Raw genomic sequence first — 25,242 nt, 5'->3', positions numbered from 1 at the left:
TGTCTCGAAACACCACAGTTTATTTACTCATTCACCTACTGGTGGACATTTTAGTTGCTTCCAAGTTTTGGCTGTTATTAATAAGCCTTCTCTAAACTTCTACATGTAATTTTTTGTGTGGTTTTATGTTTTCAGTTCATTTTGGTAAATACCAAAGGAAGTGATTTCTGGATCATAAGAATATGTTTAGTTTTGTAAGAAACTAGCAAGCTCTCTTCCAAAGTGGTTGTGCCATTGTGCATTCCCAGCAGCGTTGAATGAGAGTTCCTCTTGCACCACATTTTCTCCAGCATTTGGTGTTGTCAGTGCTTTGAATTTTGGCCATTCTCTTGGCTATGTAGTGGTGTCTCATTGTCTTAATTTGCAGTTCCCTGATGACACATGATGTTGAACATCTCTTCATATGCCTACCTGCCATCTGTATAACTTCTTTGATGATATACAGGTCTTTTGCTCATTTTAACAAATCAGGTTGTTCAATTTCTTATTGTTGAATTTTAAGAGTTCTTTATATTTTGGATAATAGTCCTTTGTCAGGCATGCCTTTGGCAAATGTGTTCTTTCTGTGGCCTGTTTTCTCATCCTCTTGATAGTGTCTTTCACAGAGCAGAAGTTTTAAATTTTAATGAACCTCCAGCTTATTAACATAGTAGTCTCCTCTTATCACAGTTTCACTTTCCACAGTTTCAGTTAGCCATGGTCAGCTGCAGTCTGAAAATATTAAGATATTTTGTGTGCGTATGTGTGTGTGTGTGTGTGTGTGTGAGAGAGAGAGAGAGAACACATTCATATAACTTTTATTATAGTATTTTGTTCTAATTGCTCCATTTTATTGTTAATGTCTGAACTGTGTCTAATTTATAAATTTATGAAGTTTATAAAACCTTATCATATGTATAGGAAAAAGGCACATATAGGGTTAAGTATTATCCATGGTTTCAGGCATCCACTGGGGGTCTTAGAACATATTTCCCAAGAATAACGGGGGGACTATTGTATTTTAATTTTAACTTTTTTGCTGATCCTGCGTTTAGTGTTTATCTAAAAAGTCATCACCATACTCAAGGCCATCTAAATTTTCTTTGTTATCCCCTAGGAGTTATATAGTTTTGCATTTTACATTTAGGTCTGTAAACCATTTTGAGTTAATTTTTTGTGGTGGATGTAAAGTCTGTATGCAGATTGATTTTTTTTTTTTTTTGCATGTTGATGTCCAGTTGTTCCATTACCATTTGCTCCATTGTATTGCCCTTGCTCCTTTGTCAAAAATCAGTTGATTATATTTATGTGGGTTTATTTCTGGGATCTCTGTCCTGTTCCATTGAGCTATTTGTCTGTTCTTTCACCAATGCCAACACTGTCTTGATTATTGTAGCCTTATGATAAACCTTGAATTTGAGTAGTGTCAATTCTCTGACTTTGTTTTTCTTCAATATTAAATTGGCTGTTCTGGGCCTTTTGTCTCTCCATGTAGCTTTAGAATCAATTTATCATCCCCAAAATAATTTGCTGAGATTTTGATTGGGATTGTGTTGAATCTATAGATCAAGTTGAGAAGAGCTGACATCTCAATGACATTGAGTCTTCTTATTCATAAACATGGAATATCTTTTCATTTATTTTGTTTTCTTTATCTTTAAAACAAGTTTTATACTTTTCCTCATATGGATCTTGCATATATTTTGTTAGACTTATACCTAAGTATTTTATTTTTATGATAATGTGGTTTTTTTTTTTTTTTTTCAATTGAGAGCAGGTACTGTTTATTAGCTGACCAGCTTAGAAAAATAATCATGGGAGGGAGGATTCAAGATGGCCGTTTAGGAACAGCTCGGGATTGCAGCTCCCAGTGAAAGCGCAGAGGGTGAGTGGATGATGCATTTTTATTGCCCACAGACTAGGAAATTCCCAGGCAGAGGAGCTCCATGGTCACCAGCGCGGCTGTTTCAGCCAGCGCGGCTGTGCCCGGCCGGCGCCGCTGCTTTGCCCCGCACGGCTGCTTTGTCGGTGCCCCGGAGCAGCGGTTCTCCGTACAAAATACACCGGTCCAGGTGCCCTTTTGGCTGCCGATTGGAGCCACAGGAAGTCACCCATTTGTCTGTTTAAAAAGGAGACTGAGCAGGGAACCAGGACAGTAGATTCCAGGGCAAAAAAAAAAAAAAAAAGTGCCACAAACCTCAGTGCCGCTGTTTAAGCCAGTGCAGTGAGTGGCCGCAGGGGAAAACAAACAGACCCCGGCACCTCTTCAACAGGCGACTGGAACACCAACTTAAAAAAGGACCTGAGGCAGGGAGCCAGGCGATCAGGCTCGGCTGGTCCCACCCCCACAAAAGAACAGCAACCGGAAACTCTGGATTGAGACTTTCACAGTAAGCACAGCTGAACCCGGGACGGTCCAGCTCTGTGGGGGAGGGGCGTCCGCCATTACCAAGGCAGCCCGCCACAACGGAGGTAGTCGGCCAATGCTAAGGCAGCCCGCTGTTGCCAAGGCAACCCACCATTGCTGAGGCAGCCCGCTGTTGCCAAGGCAACCCACCACAGCAGAGAGACTCCGCCTCGCTAGAGGTGGGCCACCATCACCAAAGCAGTTCTAACTACACCCATATAAACAGGACTGCAGGGAAGTTCACTTGGCCGCGGGGCATAGCCCACAGCAGCTCAGCAAACTCTCTACAGGCAGACAGTGACTAGGCTGCCTCCATGCTGGGCAGGGAAGGTCTGAAGGAAAAAAAAAAGAAGGCGGCAGCATAACGGAAACTCATAAATAAAGCCCTAAATCCCTGGGACAGAGCACCTGGGAACAAAAAGCAGTTTATGAGTTCTGCTGCAGCAGACCTAAATGTACCTGCCCAGCAGCTCTGAATGAACACAGAGCTCACAGCTCACCATTTGAGCTCTTATAAAGAAGAGACCATCTCCTCAAGCAGCTCCCTGACCCCTATATATCCAAAGAGACACCTCATAAAGGAGAGATCAGATTGACACTAGGCGGGTATCCTTCTGGGACAAAGATAGCAGAAGAAGAAAACTGGTAACAACACTTATTGTTCAGCAGCTGCTGCAGGTGAACCCCAGGCAAGCAGGGCCTGGAGGGGACCTCAGCAGACCTACAGCAGAGGAGCCAGACTGTCAGAAGGAAAACCAAGAAACAGAAATAACATCATCATCAACAAACAGAACGTCAGTCTGAAAGATTTGAGACCCAGTCTGAAAGCCAGCAACTACAAAGTCGACAGGTGGATAAATCCTTAAAGATGGGAAGAAACCAGCGCAAAAAGGATGAAAACACCCGAAACCAGAACACCTCTCCTCCTGCAAGGGATCACAACTCTTCACCAGCAAGGGAACAAGGTTGGAGGGAGAACGAGTGTGATGAAATGACAGACTTCAGAAGGTGGGTAGTAAGAAACTTCTGTGAACTTAAAGAACATGTTCTAACCAAATGCAAAGAAACTAAGAACCTTGAAAAAAGATTTGACGAAATGCTAATGAGAATGGACAAAATAGAAAGGAATATAAGTGAATTGATGGAGCTGAAAAATGCAACACGAGAACTTCGTGAAGCATGCACAAGTATCAACAGCCGAATTGACCAACCAGAAGAGAGGCTATCAGAGGTCAAAGATCAACTCAATGAAATAAAATGGGAAGGCAAGACTGGAGAAAAAAGGGTAAAAAGGAATGAACAAAGTCTCCAAGAAATGTGGGACTATGTGAAACGACCTAATCTACGTTTGATAGGCATACCTGAATGCGACGAAGAGAATGAATCCAAGCTGGAAAATACTCTTTAGGATATTATCCAGGAAAACTTCCCCAACCTAGCAAGGCAGGCAAACATTCAAGTCCAGGAAATACAGAGAACACCACAAAGATATTCGTCAAGAAGAGCAACCCCAAGGCACATAATCGTCAGATTCACCAGGGTTGAAATGAAGGGGAAAATACTAAGGGCAGCCAGAGAGAAAGGTCGGGTTACCCACAAAGGGAAGCCCATCAGCCTCACAGCAGATCTCTCAGCAGAAACCCTACAAGCCAGAAGAGAGTGGGGGCCAATATTCAACATCCTTAAAGAAAAGAACTTTCAACCCAGAATCTCCTATCCAGCCAAACTAAGCTTCATAAGTGAAGGAAAAATAAAATCCTTTGGGAACACACAAGTACTCAGAGATTTCGTCACCACCAGGCCAGCTCTACAAGAGCTCCTGAAAGAGGCTCTACACATATAAAGGAACAACAAGTACCAGCTCAACTAAAGGGCAAAACAGCCAGCTAGCACCAAAATGGCAGTATCAAATTCACACATAACAATATTAACCCTAAATGTAAATGGACTAAATGCCCCAATCAAAAGACACAGACTGGCAAATTGGATAAAAAGCCAAAACCCATTGGTGTGCTGTATCCAGGAAACCCATCTCACATGCAAGGATACACAAAGGCTCAAAATAAAGGGATGGAGGAAGATTTACCAAGCAAATGAAGAGCAAAAAAAAAAAAGCAGGAGTTGCAATTCTCATCTCTGATAAATTAGACTTTAAAGGAACAAAGATCATAAGAGACAAAGAGGGACATTACATAATGGTAAAAGAATCAATGCAACAAGAAGAGCTAACGATCCTAAATATATACGCACCCAATACAGGAGCACCCAGATACATAAGGCAAGTTCTTAATGACTTACAAAGAGACTTAGACTCCCACACAATAATAGTGGGAGACTTTAACACCCCATTGTCAACATTAGACAGATGAACCAGACAGAAAATTCACAAGGATATCCAGGACTTGAATTCAGACCTGGACCAAGCAAACCTAACAGACATTTACAGAACTCTCCACCCCAAATCCACAGAATATACATTCTTCTCAGCACCACATCACACCTACTCTAAAATTGACCACATAATTGGGAGTAAATCACTCCTTAGCAAATGCAAAAGAACGGAAATCATAACAGTCTCTCAGACCACAGTGCAATCAAGTTAGAACTCAGAATTCAAAAACTAACCCAGAACCGCACAGCTTCATGGAAACTGAACAACTTGCTCTTGAATGTTGACTGGATAAACAATGAAATGAAGACAGAAATAAAGATGTTCTTTGAAACCAACGAGAATGAAGACACAACATACCAGAATCTCTGGGACACATTTAAAGCAGTCTCTAGAGGAAAATATATAGCAATAAGTGCCCACATGAGAAGCAAGGAGAGATAAAAAATTGACACCCTATTGTCAAAACTGAAAGAGCTAGAGGAGCAAGATCAAAAAAACTCAAAGTCTAGCAGAAGACAAGAAATAGCTAAGATCAGAGCAGAACTGAAGGAGATAGAGACACAAAAATCCCTTCAAAAAATCAATAAATCCAGGAGCTGGTTTTTTGAAAAGATCAACAAAATAGACAGTCCACTAGCCAGATTAATAAAAAAGAAAAGAGAGAATAACCAAATTGATGCAATAAAAAACGATAAAGGGGATATCACCACAGATTTCACAGAAATTCAAACCATCATCAGAGATTATTACAAGCAACTCTATGCACATAAACTAATAAACCTGGAAGAAATGGATAAATTCCTGGACACTTGCCTCCTCCCAAGCCTAAACCAGGAAGAAGCCGAAACCCTGAACAGACCCATAACAAGGTCTGAAGTTGAGACAGCGATTAAGAGCTTACCACCCAAAAAAAGCCCAGGTCCAGATGGGTTCACAGCTGAATTCTACCAGACATACAAAGAGGAGCTGGTACCATTCCTTCTGGAACTATTCCAAACAATACAAAAAGAGGGAATCCTTGCCAAATCATTTTATGACACCAACATCATCCTAGTTCCAAAACCCGGCAGACACTCAACAAGAAAAGAAAACTTCAGGCCAATATCCAGGATGAACATAGATGCAAAAATCTTCAATAAAATACTGACAAGCTGATTGCAACAGCACATCAAAAAGCTTATCCGCCATGATCAAGTAGGCTTCATCCCGGGGATGCAAGGCTGGTTCAACATACGCAAGTCTATAAACGTAATTCACCACATAAACAGAACCAAAGACAAACACCACATGATTATCTCAACTGATGCAGAGAAGGCCTTTGACAAAATTCAACAGCCCTTTATGCTAAAAACCCTCAATAAGCTAGATATTGATGGAACGTATCACAAAATGATAAAAGCTATTTATGATAAACCAACAGCCAATATCATACTGAATGGGCAAAAACTGGAAGCATTCCCCTTGAAATCTGGCACCAGAAAAGGATGCCCTCTCTCACCACTGCTATTCAATATAGTATTAGAAGTTCTAGCCAGAGCAATCAGGCAAGAAAAAGAAATAAAGGGCATTCAAATAGGAAAGGAGGAAGTCAAATTGTCTCTATTTGCAGACGATATGCTTGTATATCTAGAAGACCCCATCGTCTCAGCCCCAAATCTCCTGAAACTGATAAGCAAGTTCAACAAAGTCTCAGGATACAAAATCAATGTGCAAAAATCACATGCATTCCTATACACCAATAACAGACTTAAAGAGAGCTAAATCAAGAACAAACTTCCATTCACAATTGCCACAAAGAGAATAAAATACCTAGGAATACAACTAACAAGGAATGTAAAGGACCTCTTCAAGGAGAACTACAAGCCACTGCTCAACGAAATAAGAGAGGACACAAACAGATGGAGAAACATTCCATGTTCATGATTAGGAAGAATCAATATCATGAAATTGGCCATACTGCCCAAAGTAATTTACAGATTCAATGCTATCCCCATCAAGCTACCAATGACCTTCTTCGCAGAACTGGAAAAAACTACCTTAAACTTCATATGGAACCAAAAGAGAGCCCGCATAGCCAAGTCAATTCTAAGCAAAAGGAACAAAGCAGGAGGCATCACACTACCGGACTTCAAACTATACTACAAGGCTACAGTAATCAAAACAGCATGGTACTGGTACCAAAACAGAGATATAGACCAATGGAACAGAACAGAGGTCTCGGAGGCAACACAACATATCTACAACCATCTGATCTTTGACAAACCAGACAAAAACAAGCAATGGGGAAAGGATTCCCTGTTCAATAAATGGTGTTGGGAAAACTGGCTAGCCATGTGCAAAAAGCAGAAACTGGACCCCTTCCTGACACCTTACACTAAAATTAACTCCAGATGGATTAAAGACTTAAACATAAGACCTAACACCATAAAAACCCTAGAAGAAAATCTAGGCAAAACCATTCAGGACGTAGGTGTAGGCAAGGACTTCATGACCAAAACACCAAAAGCATTGACAACAAAAGCCAAAATAGACAAATGGGACCTAATCAAACTCCACAGCTTCTGCACAGCAAAAGAAACAATCATTAGAGTGAATCGGCAACCAACAGAATGGGAAAAAATTTTTGCAGCTTACCCATCTGACAAAGGGCTGATATCCAAAATTTACAAAGAACTAAAACAGATTTACAAGAAAAAAACTAACAAGCCCATTCAAAAGTGGGCAAAGGATATGAACAAACACTTTACAAAAGAAGACATACATGAGGCCAACAAACATTTGAAAAAATGCTCATCATCACTGGTCATCAGAGAAATGCAAATCAAAACAACATTGAGATCCCATCTCACGCCAGTTAGAATGGCGATCATTAAAAAATCTGGAGACAACAGATGCTGGAGAGGATGTGGAGAAATAGGAACACTTTTATATTGTTGGTGGGAGTGTAAATTAGTTCAACCATTGTGGAAGACAGTGTGGTGATTCCTCAAGGACCTAGAAATAGAAATTCCATTTGACCTAGCAATCCTATTACTGGGTATATATCCAAAGGATTACAAATCGTTCTACTATAAGGACACGTGCATACGAATGTTCATTGCAGCACTGTTTACAATAGCAAAGACCTGGAACCAACAGAAATGCCCATCAATGATAGACTGGATAGGGAAAATATGGCACATATACACCATGGAATATTATGCAGCCATCAAAAACGATGAGTTTGTGTCCTTTGTAGGGACATGGATGAACCTGGAAACCATCATTCTCAGCAAACTGACAGAAGAGCAGATCAAACACCGCATGTTCTCACTCATGGGCGGATGTTGAACAATGAGAACACATGGACACAGGAAGGGGAGCACTACACACTGGGGTCAGTTGGGGGGAAATAGGGGAGGGACGGTGAGGGGTGGGAAGCTGGGGAGAGATAGCAAGGGGAGAAATGCCAGATGTAGGTGATGGGGAGGAAGGCAGCAGATCACACTGCCACGTGTGTACCTATGCAACAATTTTGCATGTTCTTCACATGTACCCCAAAACCTAAAATGCAATAAAATAAATAAATGGGAAAAAAAAAGAAAAATAATCATGGGAGACACCTTAGTTCACTCTTCTAATAAGCCTGTTGATATGATCCTCCCTGTTGCCAGCATCTCCACCTTCTACAAAATGGGTGGTCTTTTTCTTCATTCTGCCTCGTGGAGAAGATAATTTAAAGGGCCACAGGAAGTTATTTGCTTCTTTGAAGCGTTTTCCAACAATATAGATCTCATGAATCAAATCCTCCATGCAGATGATGCCATATTTTCCAAGAAATCGAGCAATCAGAGCGTTATCTGTCAAAGCAATTCACTTCTTTTTGGTTTTGCCATAATGACGTTTGTAGATTAGTTCATTTACTGATTTCAGATTTGGGTACCCCCATGCAATATATGGCTCCACAATCCTCAGCATGTTAAGTGAAGCCTTGTTGAGCTTCACAAAGGTTCCATTGAAGATTTGACGAAGGCGAAGAAGCTGCAACATGTTTCGGGCCTTTGGGCTCACACCATTGATACCTCTGATCCTGATGACAAACGCCAATTTGGGTTCTGCAGGTACATAGAAGTTGCCAGCTTTCCTTGCCATCCTTGCCATTTGAATTTCAGTTCTGTACATCTGCCTATATTCCTTGTGATAGTGCTTCGCTTTTTCGTAGATAAGCTTCCTCCTTGCCTTTCGAAGCATCTTTTGGGCAAACTTCTTTCTCAGGTGCTTTATCTTCAGCTCTGCGAAATTCCTTCGCTTTTTCTTAAGGGTTTCTGGCCCAGCAGGAACATTCTTCTTCTCTTCTACACCTTCCATGGTTCCAGCCGGAAAAAGAATAGTAATGTGTTTTAAAATTTACTTTTTCATTGCTGTTATATTGTAAGAAAGTGATTGACTTTTGTACATTAGCCTTCTATCTTGAAAATTTGCTGTTATTGCTTATTAGTTCTAGAAGTTTTTTTGTTGATTTTTTTGACTCTCTTTATAGACAATCATGTCATCTGTACACAAAGACAGTTTTATTTATTCTTCCCCTATTAGTGTAACTTTTATTTCCTTTTTCTATTGCATTAACTAAGACTTCCAGAACAATGTTGAAAAGCAGTGGTGAGTGGGGACATCCTTGCCTTGTTCCTGATCTTAGAAAGACTCTTGCTTCTCACTATTAAATATGATGTTAGCTACAGGTTTTTTGAAGATATTCTTTATCAAGTTGAGGAAGTTCCCCCCTGTTCCTAGTTTACTGAGAGGTTTTTATCATGAATAATGTTGGATGTTGTGAAATGCTTTTCCAACATCTATGGATGTTATAATGTGATTTTTGTTCTTTAGACTCTTGATGCAATTGATTAAATTAATTAATTTTTTTAAACACTGAACCAGTGGTGGATACCTGAGATAAATCCCACTTAGTCATGGTATAGAATTCTTTTTATACATTGTTGGATTAGATTTGCTGATATTTTCTTGAGGACTTTTTGTATTTATGTTCATAGAGATATGGTCTGTACGTTTCTTTTTTGGTAATACCTTTGTTATTTTTGGTATTAGGGTAATGCTGGCTTCATATAATGAGTGAGGAAGTATTTCCTCTGCATCTATATTATGGAAAAGATTATAGATAATTGATATAATTTCTTCCTTAAATGTATGGTAGAATTTATCAGTGAACCCATCTGGGTCTGTGCTTTCTTTTTGGAAGATTATTAATCATTGATTCAATTTATTCTTATGTGAGTTTGGGTGTATTTCAAGGAATTGGTTCAGTTCATTCAGGTTATCAAATTATGGGCGTAGAATTGTTTATAATAGGCTGGTTCATAATTGTTCCTGGTGGCTCATGCCTATAATCCCAGAACTTTGGGAGGCCAAGGTGGAAGATCACTTGAAATCAGGAGTTTAAGACCAGCCTGGCCAATGTGGTAAAACCCTGTCTGTACTAAAAATACAAAAAATTAGCTGGATATGGTGGTGTGTACCTGTAGTTCCAACTCCTTGGGAGACTGAGGCACGAGAATTGCTTGAACCTGGGAAGTGGGGGTTCTAGCGATCCAAAATGGCAACAGAGTGCAAGACTCCATCTCAAAAAAAAAAAAAATGTTCATAATATTTCTTCATTATCCTTTTTAATGTCCTTGGGCTCTGTAGTGATGTCTCCACTTTCATTTCTGATATTAGTAATTTGTGTCTTCTTTTTTTTTTTTTTCTAGTTATCCTGGCAAGAGGATTATCAATTTTATTGATCTTTTTAAAGAACTGTTAGCTTTTGGTTTTGTTGATTTTTCTCTACTGACTTTCTATTTTCAATTTTATTGATTTCTGTTCTTTATTATTATTATTTTTTCTGCCTACTTTGTAATTAATTTGCCCTAATTTTCTTGTTTCTTAAGGTGGAAGCTTAGATGATTGATATTAGATCTTTCATCTTTTTTTCATATATTCATTCAAAGCAATTCAAAAATTAGCCAGGTGTGGTGGCAGGCACTTGTAGTCCTGGTTACTCAGGAGGCTGAGGCAGGAAATTGCTTGAACCTGGGAGGCGGAGGTTGCAGTGAGCTGAGATAGCACCACTGCACTCCAGCCTGGGCAACAGAATGAGACTCTGTCTCAAAAAAAAAAAAATCTGTCTATCTATCTATCTATCTATCTATCTATCTATCTATCTACATACATATATATGAGAGAGATATATAGATATATATGAGATATATATAGATATGTATATATAGATGTGTGTCTCTATATATGTGTATATATAATCAGCAACTCTACTTCTCTACTGTTCTCTATATACATATAAAATATATATATGTGTATATATACCACCATATCTATATATATACACTATATGTATACACCACCATATCTATCTATATATATGCTATATATATCTATGTATAAATATGGTGGCATATATATATATATATATATAGAAGTGGTGGTATATAGATATATATACACACATATATAGATATGGTGGTATATATACATACATATATATACATATATATGTTTTACATGTATATAGAGAACAGTAGAGAAGTAGAGTTGCTTATTGATGTTTATGCTGTGAACCTCTTGGTCAGAGTCCAAAGTTAGCTGATTGTATGGAATATTCAGTTTTCAGAGCTCATAAATTTGCCTAAACCTGTTTGAGTTGGGTTTTCTGTTATATATAATCAAGAACAACTTAATAAATAGCTTATAATCTTGTGATTAATCTTGAAAGTACTGGTGTTAGTATTTTATTATTATTATTATGTTTGAGACAAGGTTTCACTCTGTCACCCAGGCTGGAGTGCAGTGGCGTGATTATGGTCCACTGCAGCCTCCATCACCTGGCTCAAGTGATCCTCTGACCTCAGCCTCCTGAGTAGCTGTGGACTACAGGTACATGCCACCCTACTTGGCTAATTTTTGTATTTTTTGTAGAGACAGGATTTCACCATATTGCCCAGGCTGGTCTTGAACTCCTAGGCTCAAGTGATCTGCCTGCCTCGGCCTCCCAAAGTGCTGGGATTATAGGCATGAATCTCTGTGCCTAGCCTCTAAATAATTTGTAAGTCTGTTTTTTTACTTTTTATTTTTATTTTTTATCCAGGAGTACTGCTATATAATTTGTAATCCTGATTGCATTAGGATGGCATGTTTAATTTGTTCTGCAAATATTTAAGTCATTTTGATATAGAAATCTATACTATTTTCAGGTAAAGATGAACTCATACAATGTTTTAAAGCTTTTGTTATTATTACTCTCTAGAAATTTACAGCACTTTTATGACAAGTATCTATGTGAGAAGTGCTAGAATACAACTTCTTTTCTTATGTGAATGATGTTTGAATGACGATTCTATACAAAGCTCATTCCTAGGCTGGGTGTAGTGGCTCAAACCTGTAATCCCAGCACTTTGGGAGGCCACGGTGGGTGGATCATCTGAGGTCAGGAGTTCGAAGCCAGCCTGGCCAACATGGTAAAATCCCATATCTACAATAAATCCAGAAATTAGCTGGTCATGGTGGCGCATGCCTGTAATCTCAACTATTCGGGAGGTTGACGCAGGAGAATGGCTTGAACCCTGGAGGTGGAGATTGCAGTGAGCTGAGATTGCACCACTGCACTATAACCTGGGCAACGGAGTGAGACTCTATATCTCAAAAAAAAAAAAAAAGCTCATTCCTCATGTTAGGTACATAAATGATTTTCCAGCTGCTTCATTTTGAGTTGCTTTATATATTAAATGTATACTTAGTTCATGTTTTATAAAGGACTGTTTTCCTCAAACTTGGCTTTATCCATACTTTCAGTGGTTTTCCATTTTGTTCATGATTAACTCTAAATATTTTAGCCAATGAAAGGCCCTGTAATTTAGCGTACACCTTTCTAATCTTATTTATCATCATTTTTTCTCTTCAGTGAGATTAATGTGTTTCCCTGATCCATGCCTTTGCTTGTTCCTGCTGACCTGTTTTAATTTTTTCTGCCTATCAATACCCATAATTTTTGCTCCAGTTCTGATCCCACCTCTTTAGTAAGATCTTTGTCAATTATCCACCATGGCTATGAGTGATCTCTCATAAAATATACTTTATTTTTTGTTGTTTACAAAGCCAATCAACACTGGCCTCATAAAGTAAACCAAAAGCCCTTCATTTCGTCTAGTCTTATTCTCCAAAAGAGAACCTCTTAATAGTTCAGATTCCTTGGTATTTTTGTGCATATTTAAACATGTATTAGCTTATTTGGTCATTACTAACTTGGCCACCATATTGGAGAACACAATTCTACAGGATTAATTACATTAACTTTGATTTTTCTTTTGGCAAGAATATTTCAAGAATGGTAGTGTATAGTTCATATTGCATCATACGAGAAATATGCTGTCTGGGGGTCTCCTTTTGTGATATTTAAGTGGATCAGGGATTCAGGTATTGTCAGTCTGATCTACCCCAATGAGCGAGCCTTTCACTGAATGATTTTATGAATCTCATTCTTTTAAATTTTCATCAGCCCAGGCACAGTGGCTCATACCTGTAATCCTTTGGGAAGGATTACACTTTGGGAACAGGGTGGGAGTATTGCTTGAGCCCAGGAGTTCAAGGCCAGCCTTGGCAACATAAGGAGATCCCATCTCTACAAAAACAATTTTTTAAGTGTCATACATAGCGACTTTGCTGCCTGTTAATATAGTAAGATAATAGATCATTAAAAATCAGGCTGTAGAGCTGGACTGCCTGCTGCTAATGACTTTCAGCAAGTGAGTATACATCTTTGTGTCTCAGTTTTTCTCCAGTGGGAGAGGCCTAACAGTGCATGATACATAGTGTCTGTCAATGTTAGTTGTTATTAATATATTGGTTTAAAAGTTTGATTTTGCTGTTTATGTGCTTAGCCTTTGTTTGCATGGAAAATGCTTTATTGGGTAATATTCTTGGTATTCTGTTTGGTAGTGAAACCAGGTTACCTTGTAGGAAAACAAAACACCATTTAAATTTTAACAAATTTCCTATTTTTCTATAATTTTTAGTAAGAAAAACATGAACAGAAAAGGGATTTATTACATTGGCGTTTGTAATGAAGAAAAGAAACATTGAGCATGATTAGATATATATACTAGATATTAGGAAAGAAAATTGTAAAAGACAAAAAGAAATGAGTGACATTATCGTTTTTGATTGTGAACAGCTGTATGGTTCTTTGAGATGACAGTTAATAAACATAAGTGCACACAATCCTAAATAATTTGAGAGGAGAAGTTTCTAAAAACCCAATTTGGTGATGCAAAGGAATTCTCAGATAAGCAGAGCATAGATACAGTAGATGGAAGGGGAGATGCAGAACTAAAGATGATTATGAAACTTTATAAACAGTGGCTGGAACCACAAAGTAAGCTGAAGTTTCTAAGACAACATAAGTTGTTTTTAAAAAATAATATCTCAGGCCGGGCGCGGTGGCTCAAGCCTGTAATCCCAGCACTTTGGGAGGCCGAGGCGGGTGGATCACGAGGTCAAGAGATCGAGACCATCCTGGTCAACAAGGTGAAACCCCGTCTCTACTAAAAATACAAAAAATTAGCTGGGCATGGTGGCGCGTGACTGTAATCCCAGCTACTCAGGAGGCTGAGGCAGGAGAATTGCCTGAACCCAGGAGACGGAGGTTGCGGTGAGCCGAGATCGCACCATTGCACTCCAGCCTGGGTAACAAGAGCGAAACTCCATCTCAAAAAAAAAGAAAAAAAAAAAAAATCTCAATTAAGGTTAAGCTTCCAAAAGATCATCAAATTTTTAAGAGGTATGGTACTATTAGGTCTCATTTTACAATTGGCTGATTGAGTAAGGAGAAAGAGGCTTTAAGTTGGAAAAGATGTAACAATAGTATTAAAAGAATTACAGGCAATTGTTAAGCAACTAAGCAGTGAAATATCTGACCACTTTTTAAGTGCATTTCGTTTTCTTCATATAAATCAGTGTCTTCTCTTCTTCACCAGTGGTCTTGCGTAATTCATGAAATCATTGAGTAATATTTGAGAATGTAATGAAAAACATAACTAGTACCTAGAGATGATCAGATGCTAGCTTGATTTTTTAGAAAGGAAAAATGTGGCTACTGGAACTTGCAAGCTGGTAAACTTGTTATTGATCTTTGGCAAATTTCTATAAATAAATTTCAGAAGTTTGGGAACATTTATGAAAGAATACTTGAATAAAGAAATTTAAATGTGTTTACCATATATTAAATTAATTTTTTAAAATTAGGATTATCAGGTTGGATGAGTTAGAAAAATACTATAGGAAGTTTCTTAATTTTAGTGAAATATTTGACAGTCTGTGGCTGTATTTTTGGATAAGATATGTTAGCAAAGTGTTGTTTAAATTTAGAGTAAGTAGATCTATTTGTAATAGTAGATTGAAATCCAAAACTATTATTTCATTAGAGGTTGAATGTCACCCTTCGGAAATATTCAGAGCAATACAGTGGCATTGTCTATATCTTGTCTCAACATTTTCATAACTGATCTGACTGAAGGTTTAGGAACTAGGTTTATCTACTTGTAGATTATTCAAAGATGAGCTTGAATAGCTGTTATCATAGAAGGCAATCAAGAATGTCTACCTAAAACTTTATCTAATTAATCTAGTGTATTTCTGTCTTTCCTTTGCTTACATTTTGATACTTTGTATGTAATATACATTTATAATTTAGGTTGCTTCAGAGAAAAGAAAAACTTTTTTTTTTTTTTTTTGGAGGCATAGTTTCGCTGTTGTTGCCCAGGCTGGAGTGCGGTGGCGGAATATCGGCTTACTGCAACCTCCACCTCCCAGGTTCAAGTGATTCTCCTGCCTCGGCCTCCTGAGTAGCTGGGATTACAGGTGCCCACCACCATGACTAGCTAATTTTTTGTATTTTTAGTAGAGATGAGGTTTCACTGTATTGGCCAGGATGGTCTCAAACTCGTGACCCCAGGTGATCCACCCACCTTGGCCTCCTAAAGTGCTAGGATTACAGGTGTGAGCCACAGTGCCCAGCTAAAAAAACACTTTTTTTATTTTTATTTTTAATACAGGTGAGGAATACCTCTGTTGCCCAGGCTGGCCTTGAACTTGTAAGCTCAAGTAATTTTGCCGCCTTGGCCTCCCAAGTGTTGGAATTATAGGCATGAGCCACTGCTTCCAGCTCCCCTCCACCTCCCCCTCAAAAACAATTTTATTTTTTTTGTCTGCTAGATATTTTTACCAAATTATTTTATGAATTGTATGTATCTCTCATTATAGCATAATATTCTCCCATTTATTTATTTTATTGCATTTTAGGTTTTGGGGTACATGTGAAGAACATGCAATATTGTAGGGGAGCACTATAGCATAATATTCTTACTGATACAGATTTAATAATACAAACTATGTTGGAACAGTTTCTGCATAAGGCATGTTTAAATTTATTCTAGGAATATGAAGCACGGACAGGAAGGACCTGTAAACCACCACCTCAGTCTTCAAGACGTAAGAATTTTGAATTTGAGCCACTTTCTACCACTGCCCTGATTCTTGAGGATCGACCATCGTAAGTATTTTAGTGATAATCAGTAACACTGTTTATATTTTAAATTTAATTTTGTTCACCATTTTACTTAAAAGATATTGAGAAATTAGATACACAAAAGATTTATTTTATACAAAATGTAATCCCTGTTGTGTATCCTAAAACTATTTGGGGAGAATATATTTTTCTTGGGTTTTTTGTTTGTTTAGAGACAGGGTCTTGCTGTGTTGCCCAGGCTGTTCTCAAACTCAAATGATCTTCCTGTCTCAGTCTCCCCTTCTAGGATTATAGGCATGCCCTGCTGGCCCTAGTAGAGAATATATTGTTGTTGTCTAAGACTTATGCATATTTTCTAGAGGTCTCTGTGAGTCAGTATATGAAACATAAAGTCTTTGTTCTTCATGTCTGTTTCTATTTCAACTCTCTGCTCCCCCATCTTAACATGATAGGGCAATTATTTTTCCTTTCTTGACATTTAATATGTATTTAAGATGTGCTTGTCTTTGCCCTTTGTACAATTAACTACTTAGGTAAGCAAAAGTTTTATTAAGGAAGTAAGAGTACACTCCAAGAGTGGAGGGGGTTGACCTGCCTGGGAGCCTACTATTATTATTAAGAATACATTCTTTTTTCTTTATTTGTTTATTTTTGTTTTATTTTATTTATTGTTATTTTTGAGATAGAGTGTTGCTCAGTTGCCCAGGCTGGACTGCAATGGTGTGATCTCAGCTCACTGCAACCTCCGCCTCCTGGGTTCAAGCAATTTTCTTGGTGCAGCCTCCTGAGTAGCTGGGATTACAGGCACATGCCACCATGCCTGGCTAATTTTTTTTTTTTTTTTTTTTTTTTAGTAGATGCAGGGTTTCGCCTTGTTGGCCAGGCTGGTCTCAAATTCCTGACCTCAAATGATCCACCCACCTTGGCCTCCCAAAGTGCTGGGATTACAGGCATTATACACCATGCCCGGCCTAAGAATACATTCTTAATGCTCAACAAAACATCTTAAATTGCTCTCTTCCCTTGGCCGGGCGCGGTGGCTCACGCCTGTAATCCCAGCACTTTGGGAGGCCGAGGCGGGTGGATCACGAGGTCAAGAGATTGAGACCATCCTGGTCAACATGGTGAAACCCCGTCTCTACTAAAAATACAAAACATTAGCTGGGCATGGTGGCGCGTGCCTGTAATCCCAGCTACTCAGGAGGCTGAGGCAGGAGAATTGCCTGAACCCAGGAGGCGGAGGTTGCGGTGAGCCGAGATCGTGCCATTGCACTCCAGCCTGGGTAACAGGAGCGAAACTCCGTCTCAAAAAAAAAAAAAAATTGCTCTCTTCCCATCTCTGTGATTCCCAATATTTCCCATGACACTGCTGTACATCAGAATATTGTCTTATTTATTATTAAACAAAACACATCCTAAAGCAAGATCACTTGGTTCTTAGCTCTTTTTCTCCTCTTTAGGTTCACTGGATCTATTATTTTTCTTTTACTAGAATTCTCTCTCTGTTCCTCTTTTTCTTTTTAATTTATTTTAATTCTTAGAGGGAGAGTCTTGCTCTGACATTCCAGGCTGGAGTGCAGTGGCACGATCATAGCTTACTGCAGTCTTGGCCACAAACAATTCTTCCACCTCCGTCTCCTGAGTAGCTAGGACTACCCGTGCACACCATTGCACCTTTGCACCTGGCTAAATAATTCTCTCTCTTTCTTTCTTTTTTTTTTTTAATGTAAAACTTCCTAGCGTTTCTTGTCATTTTCCTGAACTGGACCTTTTTCTACCCATTGTCCTGATGAACATAATAATAGTCTGGAGCCTAATAGAAGGGTGTAGAATATTTTTTGGACATTGCAAAAGAAAAAAAGCTGGACCTATAAGTACGTTATTCTTTTATTCTGTTTACATCCCCTTATACTAAAGAATTGTCCCAATATTCCTTATTTAGGATTTGATGAATATGTTTATATTTGTCTTTTCACTGTTTAAAAAAAGGTTTTTAGAAATTTATTATGAGAACATGTGAAATTTCATTTCAGACTTGCTGCCAGGGATGAAAATGAACCAGGCCAATTCAAAGACTCCTTTCTTGGTGGAGATATTGTGGGAAAACAAGAGTGGTTAGATAAACAAGAAAAGGATAACTTGTTAAAGATCTTTAGACTTTTGCAACTATCAGCTGAGTGTGTAGATAACTAAGTTCCCAGAAGAGCTTGATTAAGCTTGTTAAAATTTGTCCAAAATGGTTTATGCTTTTTCCCAGAAATGTTAATTTCTTCCCAGAAAGCATTTATGAACATATCACTCAAAAAGTTCTGTTCTAGACAGTGTTGGGGACAAATCTTTCTTTACACCATACTATTTTATATCATACTTGTCTCTTTAGGTTCTGCCTCCATGCCTTTGCTCCTGTTATTCCCATCTCTCAGAAGGCTTTTACCTTATTTTTACTTCTTACTTACTCAATCCTTAAGGATTAGGCTTTATCTTTTCTATCAAGTCTTTGGTGATTTCTTTAGCCTTGTTGTATCTACTTATCTTGTACCTTTCTTGTAACACACAAACAGTTCCTTGAAATAATGTTCAGTGAAATTTGCTTGAAATAATATGGTAGACATGATAACATTATGAAAAGAACAGAGTGTACAAAAATATATAAACAGCTGAAAAAAGTACTTTTCACTCTATTGAACTATCTGAAGTTATATTAATTATAATAAATGTTAATAGCTTTCATTCTGTTTCTGTGTGTTTGCTATCTCTAATATAGAGACTGAATTTGGTCTCTAGTATGGTTATGTAACTGAGACCAACAAAGTTTTTTCATGGTGTTGGAGTATGGGGGTGTTGAATCACTTATTTCTTCTTCTTCTACTTCAACCAATTGAAAAATAAATAATGGAGAACAGAAGAGAATGAAACCTTCAATTTTATTAAGTATAAAACCAGATGAGGGGAAGAAAAGTTCACTTGGGAATACATGGGTACAACGTGAGTACTAAAGTGGAACTTTGTACTTTATCTTCCTCAGAATGCTCTTCTAGCAGACTTGGGTCAGCTAACATAGCTCAAGAAGCTAGAACAGAGACCTGAGCAATCTTAGGTTTCTTCTCTTTATGGATGCAGGCAGGTTCAAGAGTCCTGTTCTGCTTTTGTGTCTTACCTACGGGTAATGCCACTACTTCAACTATGAGGTGGCATCTGAAAGAAGATAGAAATTACTCTACAGCAGGATTCTCCAAACCCCAGGCCACAGACTGCTTCTGGATAGGAACTGGGCTGCACAGGAGGAGGTGAGTGGTAAGTGAGTGAGTTAGCAGGCAAAGCTTCATCAATATTTACAGTCACTCCCTGAGCTTTGTCTCCTGTCTGGTCAGTGGCAGCCTTAGATTCACATAAGGGCATGAACCCTATTGTGAATTATGTATGTGAGGGATCTAGGTTGTGTGCTCCTTATGTGAATCTAATGCAATGGTCTGTCACCTTTTCCCATCACCCCCAGATGGGACTATCTAGTTGCAGGAAAATGAGCTCAGGGCTCCCACTGATTCTACATCATGATGAGTTAATATAATTATTACATATTGCAATGTAATAATATAAAGTACATGATAAATGTAATGCACCTGAATTGTCCTGAAATCATCCTCCCATCACAGTCCATGGGAAAATTGTCTTCCATGAATCTGGTCCCTGGTGCCATAAAGGTTGGGGACCAGGGATCTAGACCATGTGGGAGGTCCAGATGTGGGATGTGAGGTTGTGCAGAAAAAGAGGTCTATTTAGATCTGCAGATTTCACCTTAGTAAACAGAAGACTAGGTTTCCTAAACTGTGCCCAGCAAATCATTTGCTATGACTTGTAGAAAAGAAACAACAGAGGAGCTAAGCGTGGTGGCCCACATCTATAATCCCAGTGCTTTGGGAGGCTGAAGCAGGAGGATTCTTGAGGCCAGGAGTTCAAGAACAGCCTGTACAAAATAGTGAGACCCTGTCTCTACCAAAAATAAGCCGGGTTGTGGTGGCACATAACTGTAGTCCTAGCCTACTTGGAAGGATTTCTCGAGCCCAGGGGTTTGAGATTACCGTGAGCTGTGATTGCACCACTGCACTCCAGCCTGGGTGACAGAGTGAGACCCTGCCTCAAAAAAAATAAAATAAAATAAGATAACAGAGATTGCAATTGCAAAAGGGATTAAGCTTTACACCAGCAACATTTCATCTTATGTGAAGAGAAGGATCAGGCCTATTTGGTGAAAGCCAATAGGTGGTTAGAAATCTTAAAGGCAGGATTTGTAGTTAAAAAACTGGAAATGTAGGACAGGCGTGGTGGCTCATGTCTGTAATTCCAGCACTTTGGGAGGCTGAGGCGGGCAGATCATGAGGTCAAGAGATCAAAACTATCCTGGCCAACATGATGAAACCTCATCTTTACTAAAACTACAAAAATTAGCCGGGCATGGTGGTGCGCAACTGTAGTCCCAGCTACTTGGGAGGCTGAGGCAGGAGAATTGCTTGAACCCAGGAGGTGGAGGTTGTGGTGAGCCGAAATCGCGTCACTGCACTCCAGCCCGGTGACAAGAATGAGACTCCATCTCAAAATAAAACAAAACAAAACAAAACTGGAAATGTAGTTTTAATTAAGCTATTTCTAAACTGGTAAAATGAAAATTTTTAAAGGTAAATTAAATACAACTATCAATCAAGGAATTTTCTGTATCTTAAGGGCTCAGAGTCCAATCAGAAAAACAAATCAATGTGGTAATTTCAAACAGAGGAACTTTAATAATTTATTGCAAGATTATTAAAAGGACTAGAAAAGCAAAAGAAGAGAATATAGGTTCAAAAGATTAGTAATTCCAGAAAAGTATGTACTGTCCTGGGATGTAGAAGCAAAAGAAAAAATAATATTACCCAGAGTCCAGTATCACTATTTCCTGAAAACTAGATTTATATTTAGCTTCTATTTTTTCCTATGGTCTTATTTTCTTTACAGTAAATAAAGTTTTTCTTTTTTAAAAAAACATAATAACATAATGAAAGGGGATATTGTAATTATTTTGCATGGAACTATATGGAATCCATCATTACTTTTATCTTCACAATTCTCTGTAATTCTAGGAAGCACTTTATCTGAAATTTAGGAATAGTTAAATCCATTATTCTTTAACAGAAATCCATAGAGGCAAGCAGAATGGCTTGTGAAAAGAAATAAGAGAGATTTAAGGCTAGGATTTTGGAGTTAATAGTTGGTCCTAAGACTTAGGTAGAAAGCAGCTTTGGACAGAATTGATTTGTAAGATTTAACTCAGTATGTGTAGCAATACTAGCAATTATAAGATTCAATGGCTCTGGATGTAAGGACTGAACTCCATGGATTTTAAATGTGGTTGGAGTTTGTGATAGCTCTTGACCTTTAGAGCATCATCATTGATTAACTGGTATGTGATTAAGCAGTTACATTCAACATAAGAGACTCCCCAAATAGTGGCCTAAATATGCAAGAATTTAAGTATGTAAGTAGCCCAAATTAAGTAGTTCAGAGCTAGTATGGTGTCTCCATGCATCACAGATAAGGATTCATATCTTTCACCATATTTAGCAAGAAACTTCATTTTCATGCTGACCTTGTGCTAACCACAGAATGGGCTTGGGGATCCACTGGGCCCACAGTAAGACAGACTTAAGCTAAAACTCCACTAATCACCTGACCTCTACATACCTCTACTTTGACTCTGAACAATGGTAACATTTTGGGTCTCCTGGACTTAGTGTCAGATTAGAGCCGATATCCAGTAACCTCTGAACAATCTGATTATTTTCTTTTACCTAATAGTTACCCTGGTAAAAGGCTGTAAGCCCCTTTGGGAAAGACTGGGAGAAAGATTAACAGTATAAATTTTTGATAGTGTACTGGAGTCCTCTCCATGATGGGGACCCATCATCTTCTGCATTCAAAGGATTCTGGGTCTGTAAACTGGCTCAAATCTGGAAAGTGACTGAGGGGCCATTGGTCTTTATGATTCAGGATAGACTTTTGTTCTCTTGACCTAGAACTTTTCTGCTTGTATAGATTCTTTTTTCACTTCTGGCAATATCGTATCAACTAGCCAACACAAAAGGTCTGTGCAAATCATACTATTCTGATTGCTGCTTTGACTCTGCTGTTCATTATGGTAATTATGCTCGCCTTGCTTTGGTGGTGAAGTGCTGCCACTTGGTCCCTGCCAGCCCAGAATCTAATTATTCCCATTGCATTTAGGTTTCTCAGTTCAATGACCACAATTCCCACTGGAAGGTGTGACCTACAAAAAAGCGATCACGGAGTTCTTCAAGGATGCTGGGTCTCCCATCACAATTTTATTTGTCACAATTGCAGAGAAAAATATGTCATCTGTATGGGGTACAATGGCTTATGCATGTAATCCTAGCACTTTGGGAGGCTGATATGGGAGGATCATTTGAGCCTAGGAGTTTGAGACCAGTCTGGGCAACATAGGGAGCTGCTGTGTCCATGAAAATTTTATTAAAAGTTAAAAATAAATTTTAAAAAGAGATAAGTATGTTTTCTGGATATGCTCCCTGTATGGGTGAGTAGGTTTTAAATGACAAACCTATTCTGACATTCCCATCTCCCTAAGCCTTTGAATTCCTTCCTCTCTGTTAAGTCAAAGCAGATCGGACATTTCCAGCTCACTCACTGTGGGTTACCTTTTGGTGCATGTTTTAGCCAGTCAACCCACCAAACTATTAGAGCCCCTTTATAATTCCCTGGGCTGTAGATTAAATACAGCATCTCTGCTTAGGGAGCCCATATAAATGTATCCTGATCCAACTTCATCTTACATCAGTCCTTGTTCTTTCCGTCATTATCTTACACTCTTAGTGTTCATTCCATTACTTGTTCCCCAGATTTCTATGTGTATAAATTTAAAAACTCAAATAGTTCTTTTGGAGTATATTATGCCTCCTCATGGGTCTCACTTTGTACCTCACCTTTAGTAGCCTGCTGAGTATTAAGTTTATTCATAGGCCCAGAAATGAAAGGGTAGGAAGGGTAGATTCTGTGGAGAGTCATCATTGTCTTGCAGGCCAGCTGCCTCAGGGGAGGCCATTACCATTTCCTTAGGCAATGCAGGGTTGATCTCCTTCAGATGGCGTGGAGAGACCTCTTCCACTGGCAAAGACAATTCAGGATAGTTTAGAGGCTCAGTGTCCCCAGCTTCATCAAGGTCTTCCCGTGTATCCCCATCTCAACTTTCAGGATCCCATTATTTTCCAATCATTGCCCTCACTTTAACAGTAAACATTCAATGCTATCCCCATCAAGCTACCAATGACCTTCTTCGCAGAACTGGAAAAAACCACCTTAAACTTCATATGGAACCAAAAGAGAGCCCGCATAGCCAAGTCAATTCTAAGCAAAAAGAACAAAGCGGGGGGTATCACACTACCAGACTTCAAACTATACTACAAGGCTACAGTAATCAAAACAGCATGGTACTGGTACCAAAACAGAGATATAGACCAATGGAACAGAACAGAGGTCTCGGAGGCAACACAACATATCTACAACCATCTGATCTTTGACAAACCAGACAAAAACAAGCAATGGGGAAAGGATTCCCTGTTCAATAAATGGTGTTGGGAAAGCTGGCTAGCCATGTGCAGAAAGCAGAATCTGGACCCCTTCCTGATACCTTACACTAAAATTAACTCCAGATGGATTAAAGACTTAAACATAAGACCTAACACCATAAAAACGCTAAAAGAAAATCTAGGCAAAACCATTCAGGACGTAGGTGTAGGCAAGGACTTCATGACCAAAACACCAAAAGCATTGACAACAAAAGCCAAAATAGACAAATGGGACCTAATCAAACTCCACAGCTTCTGCACAGCAAAAGAAACAATCATTAGAGTGAATCGGCAACCAACAGAATGGGAAAAAATTTTTGCAGCTTACCCATCTGACAAAGGGCTGATATCCAAAATTTACAAAGAACTAAAACAGATTTACAAGAAAAAAACTAACAAGCCCATTCAAAAGTGGGCAAAGGATACGAACAGACACTTTACAAAAGAAGACATACGTGAGGCCAACAAACATAAAAAAATGCTCATCATCACTGGTCATCAGAGAAATGCAAATCAAAACTACATTGAGATACCATCTCACGCCAATTAGAATGGCGATCATTAAAAAAGCTGGAGACAACAGATGCTGGAGAGGATGTGGAGAAATAGGAACACTTTTACACTGTTGGTGGGAGTGTAAATTAGTTCAACCATTGTGGAAGACAGTGTGGCGATTCCTCAAGGACCTAGAAATAGAAATTCCATTTGACCCAGCAATCCCATTACTGGGTATATATCCAAAGGATTACAAATCGTTCTACTATAAGGACACGTGCACACAAATGTTCATTGCAGCACTGTTTACAATAGCAAAGACCTGGAACCAACCCAAATGCCCATCGACGATAGACTGGATAGGGAAAATGGGGCACATATACACCATGGAATATTATGCAGCCATCAAAAATGATGAGTTTGTGTCCTTTGTAGGGACATGGATGAACCTGGAAACCATCATTCTCAGCAAACTGACAGAAGAGCAGAAGATCAAACACCGCATGTTCTCACTCATAGGCAGGTGTTGAACAATGAGAGCACATGGACACAGGAAGGGGAGCACTACACACTGGGGTCAGTTGGGGGGAAATAGGGGAGGGACGGTGGGGGGTGGGAAGCTGGGGAGGGATAGCAGGGGGAGAAATGCCAGATGTAGGTGATGGGGAGGAAGGCAGCAGATCACACTGCCAGGTGTGTTCCTATGCAACAATTTTGCATGTTCTTCACATGTACCCCAAAACCTAAAATGCAATAAAATAAATAAATGGGA

General features: G+C 38.9%; 1 protein-coding gene and 1 pseudogene across 5 annotated transcripts in view; one reads left to right on the top strand and one right to left on the bottom strand.

The window, feature by feature from the left end:
- The window catches only part of TBC1D12 (TBC1 domain family member 12), a 129,853-nt gene that overhangs the window by 54,634 nt on the left and 49,977 nt on the right, over positions 1–25,242 (top strand). For all 4 annotated transcript variants that reach the window (XM_032245661.1, XM_032245663.1, XM_032245662.1 and 1 more), the window contains one exon: positions 16,253–16,368. In XM_032245661.1, coding sequence (XP_032101552.1) covers positions 16,253–16,368 — 116 coding nt within the window. The remainder of the gene's footprint in view (positions 1–16,252; positions 16,369–25,242) is intronic.
- Positions 8,364–9,138, bottom strand: LOC116528435 (annotated as a pseudogene). The gene has a single exon (XR_004259023.1). The product of XR_004259023.1 is annotated as a 60S ribosomal protein L7 pseudogene (transcript).

This window comes from Sapajus apella, unplaced genomic scaffold (assembly GCF_009761245.1).
Source record: "Sapajus apella isolate SASKATOON/1434 unplaced genomic scaffold, GSC_monkey_1.0 scaffold58, whole genome shotgun sequence".
In the NCBI taxonomy this organism is placed as follows: Eukaryota; Metazoa; Chordata; class Mammalia; order Primates; family Cebidae; genus Sapajus; species Sapajus apella.
The sequence above is the reverse complement of the archived record's forward strand: the minus strand, read 5'-3'. Positions and strand labels throughout refer to the sequence as shown.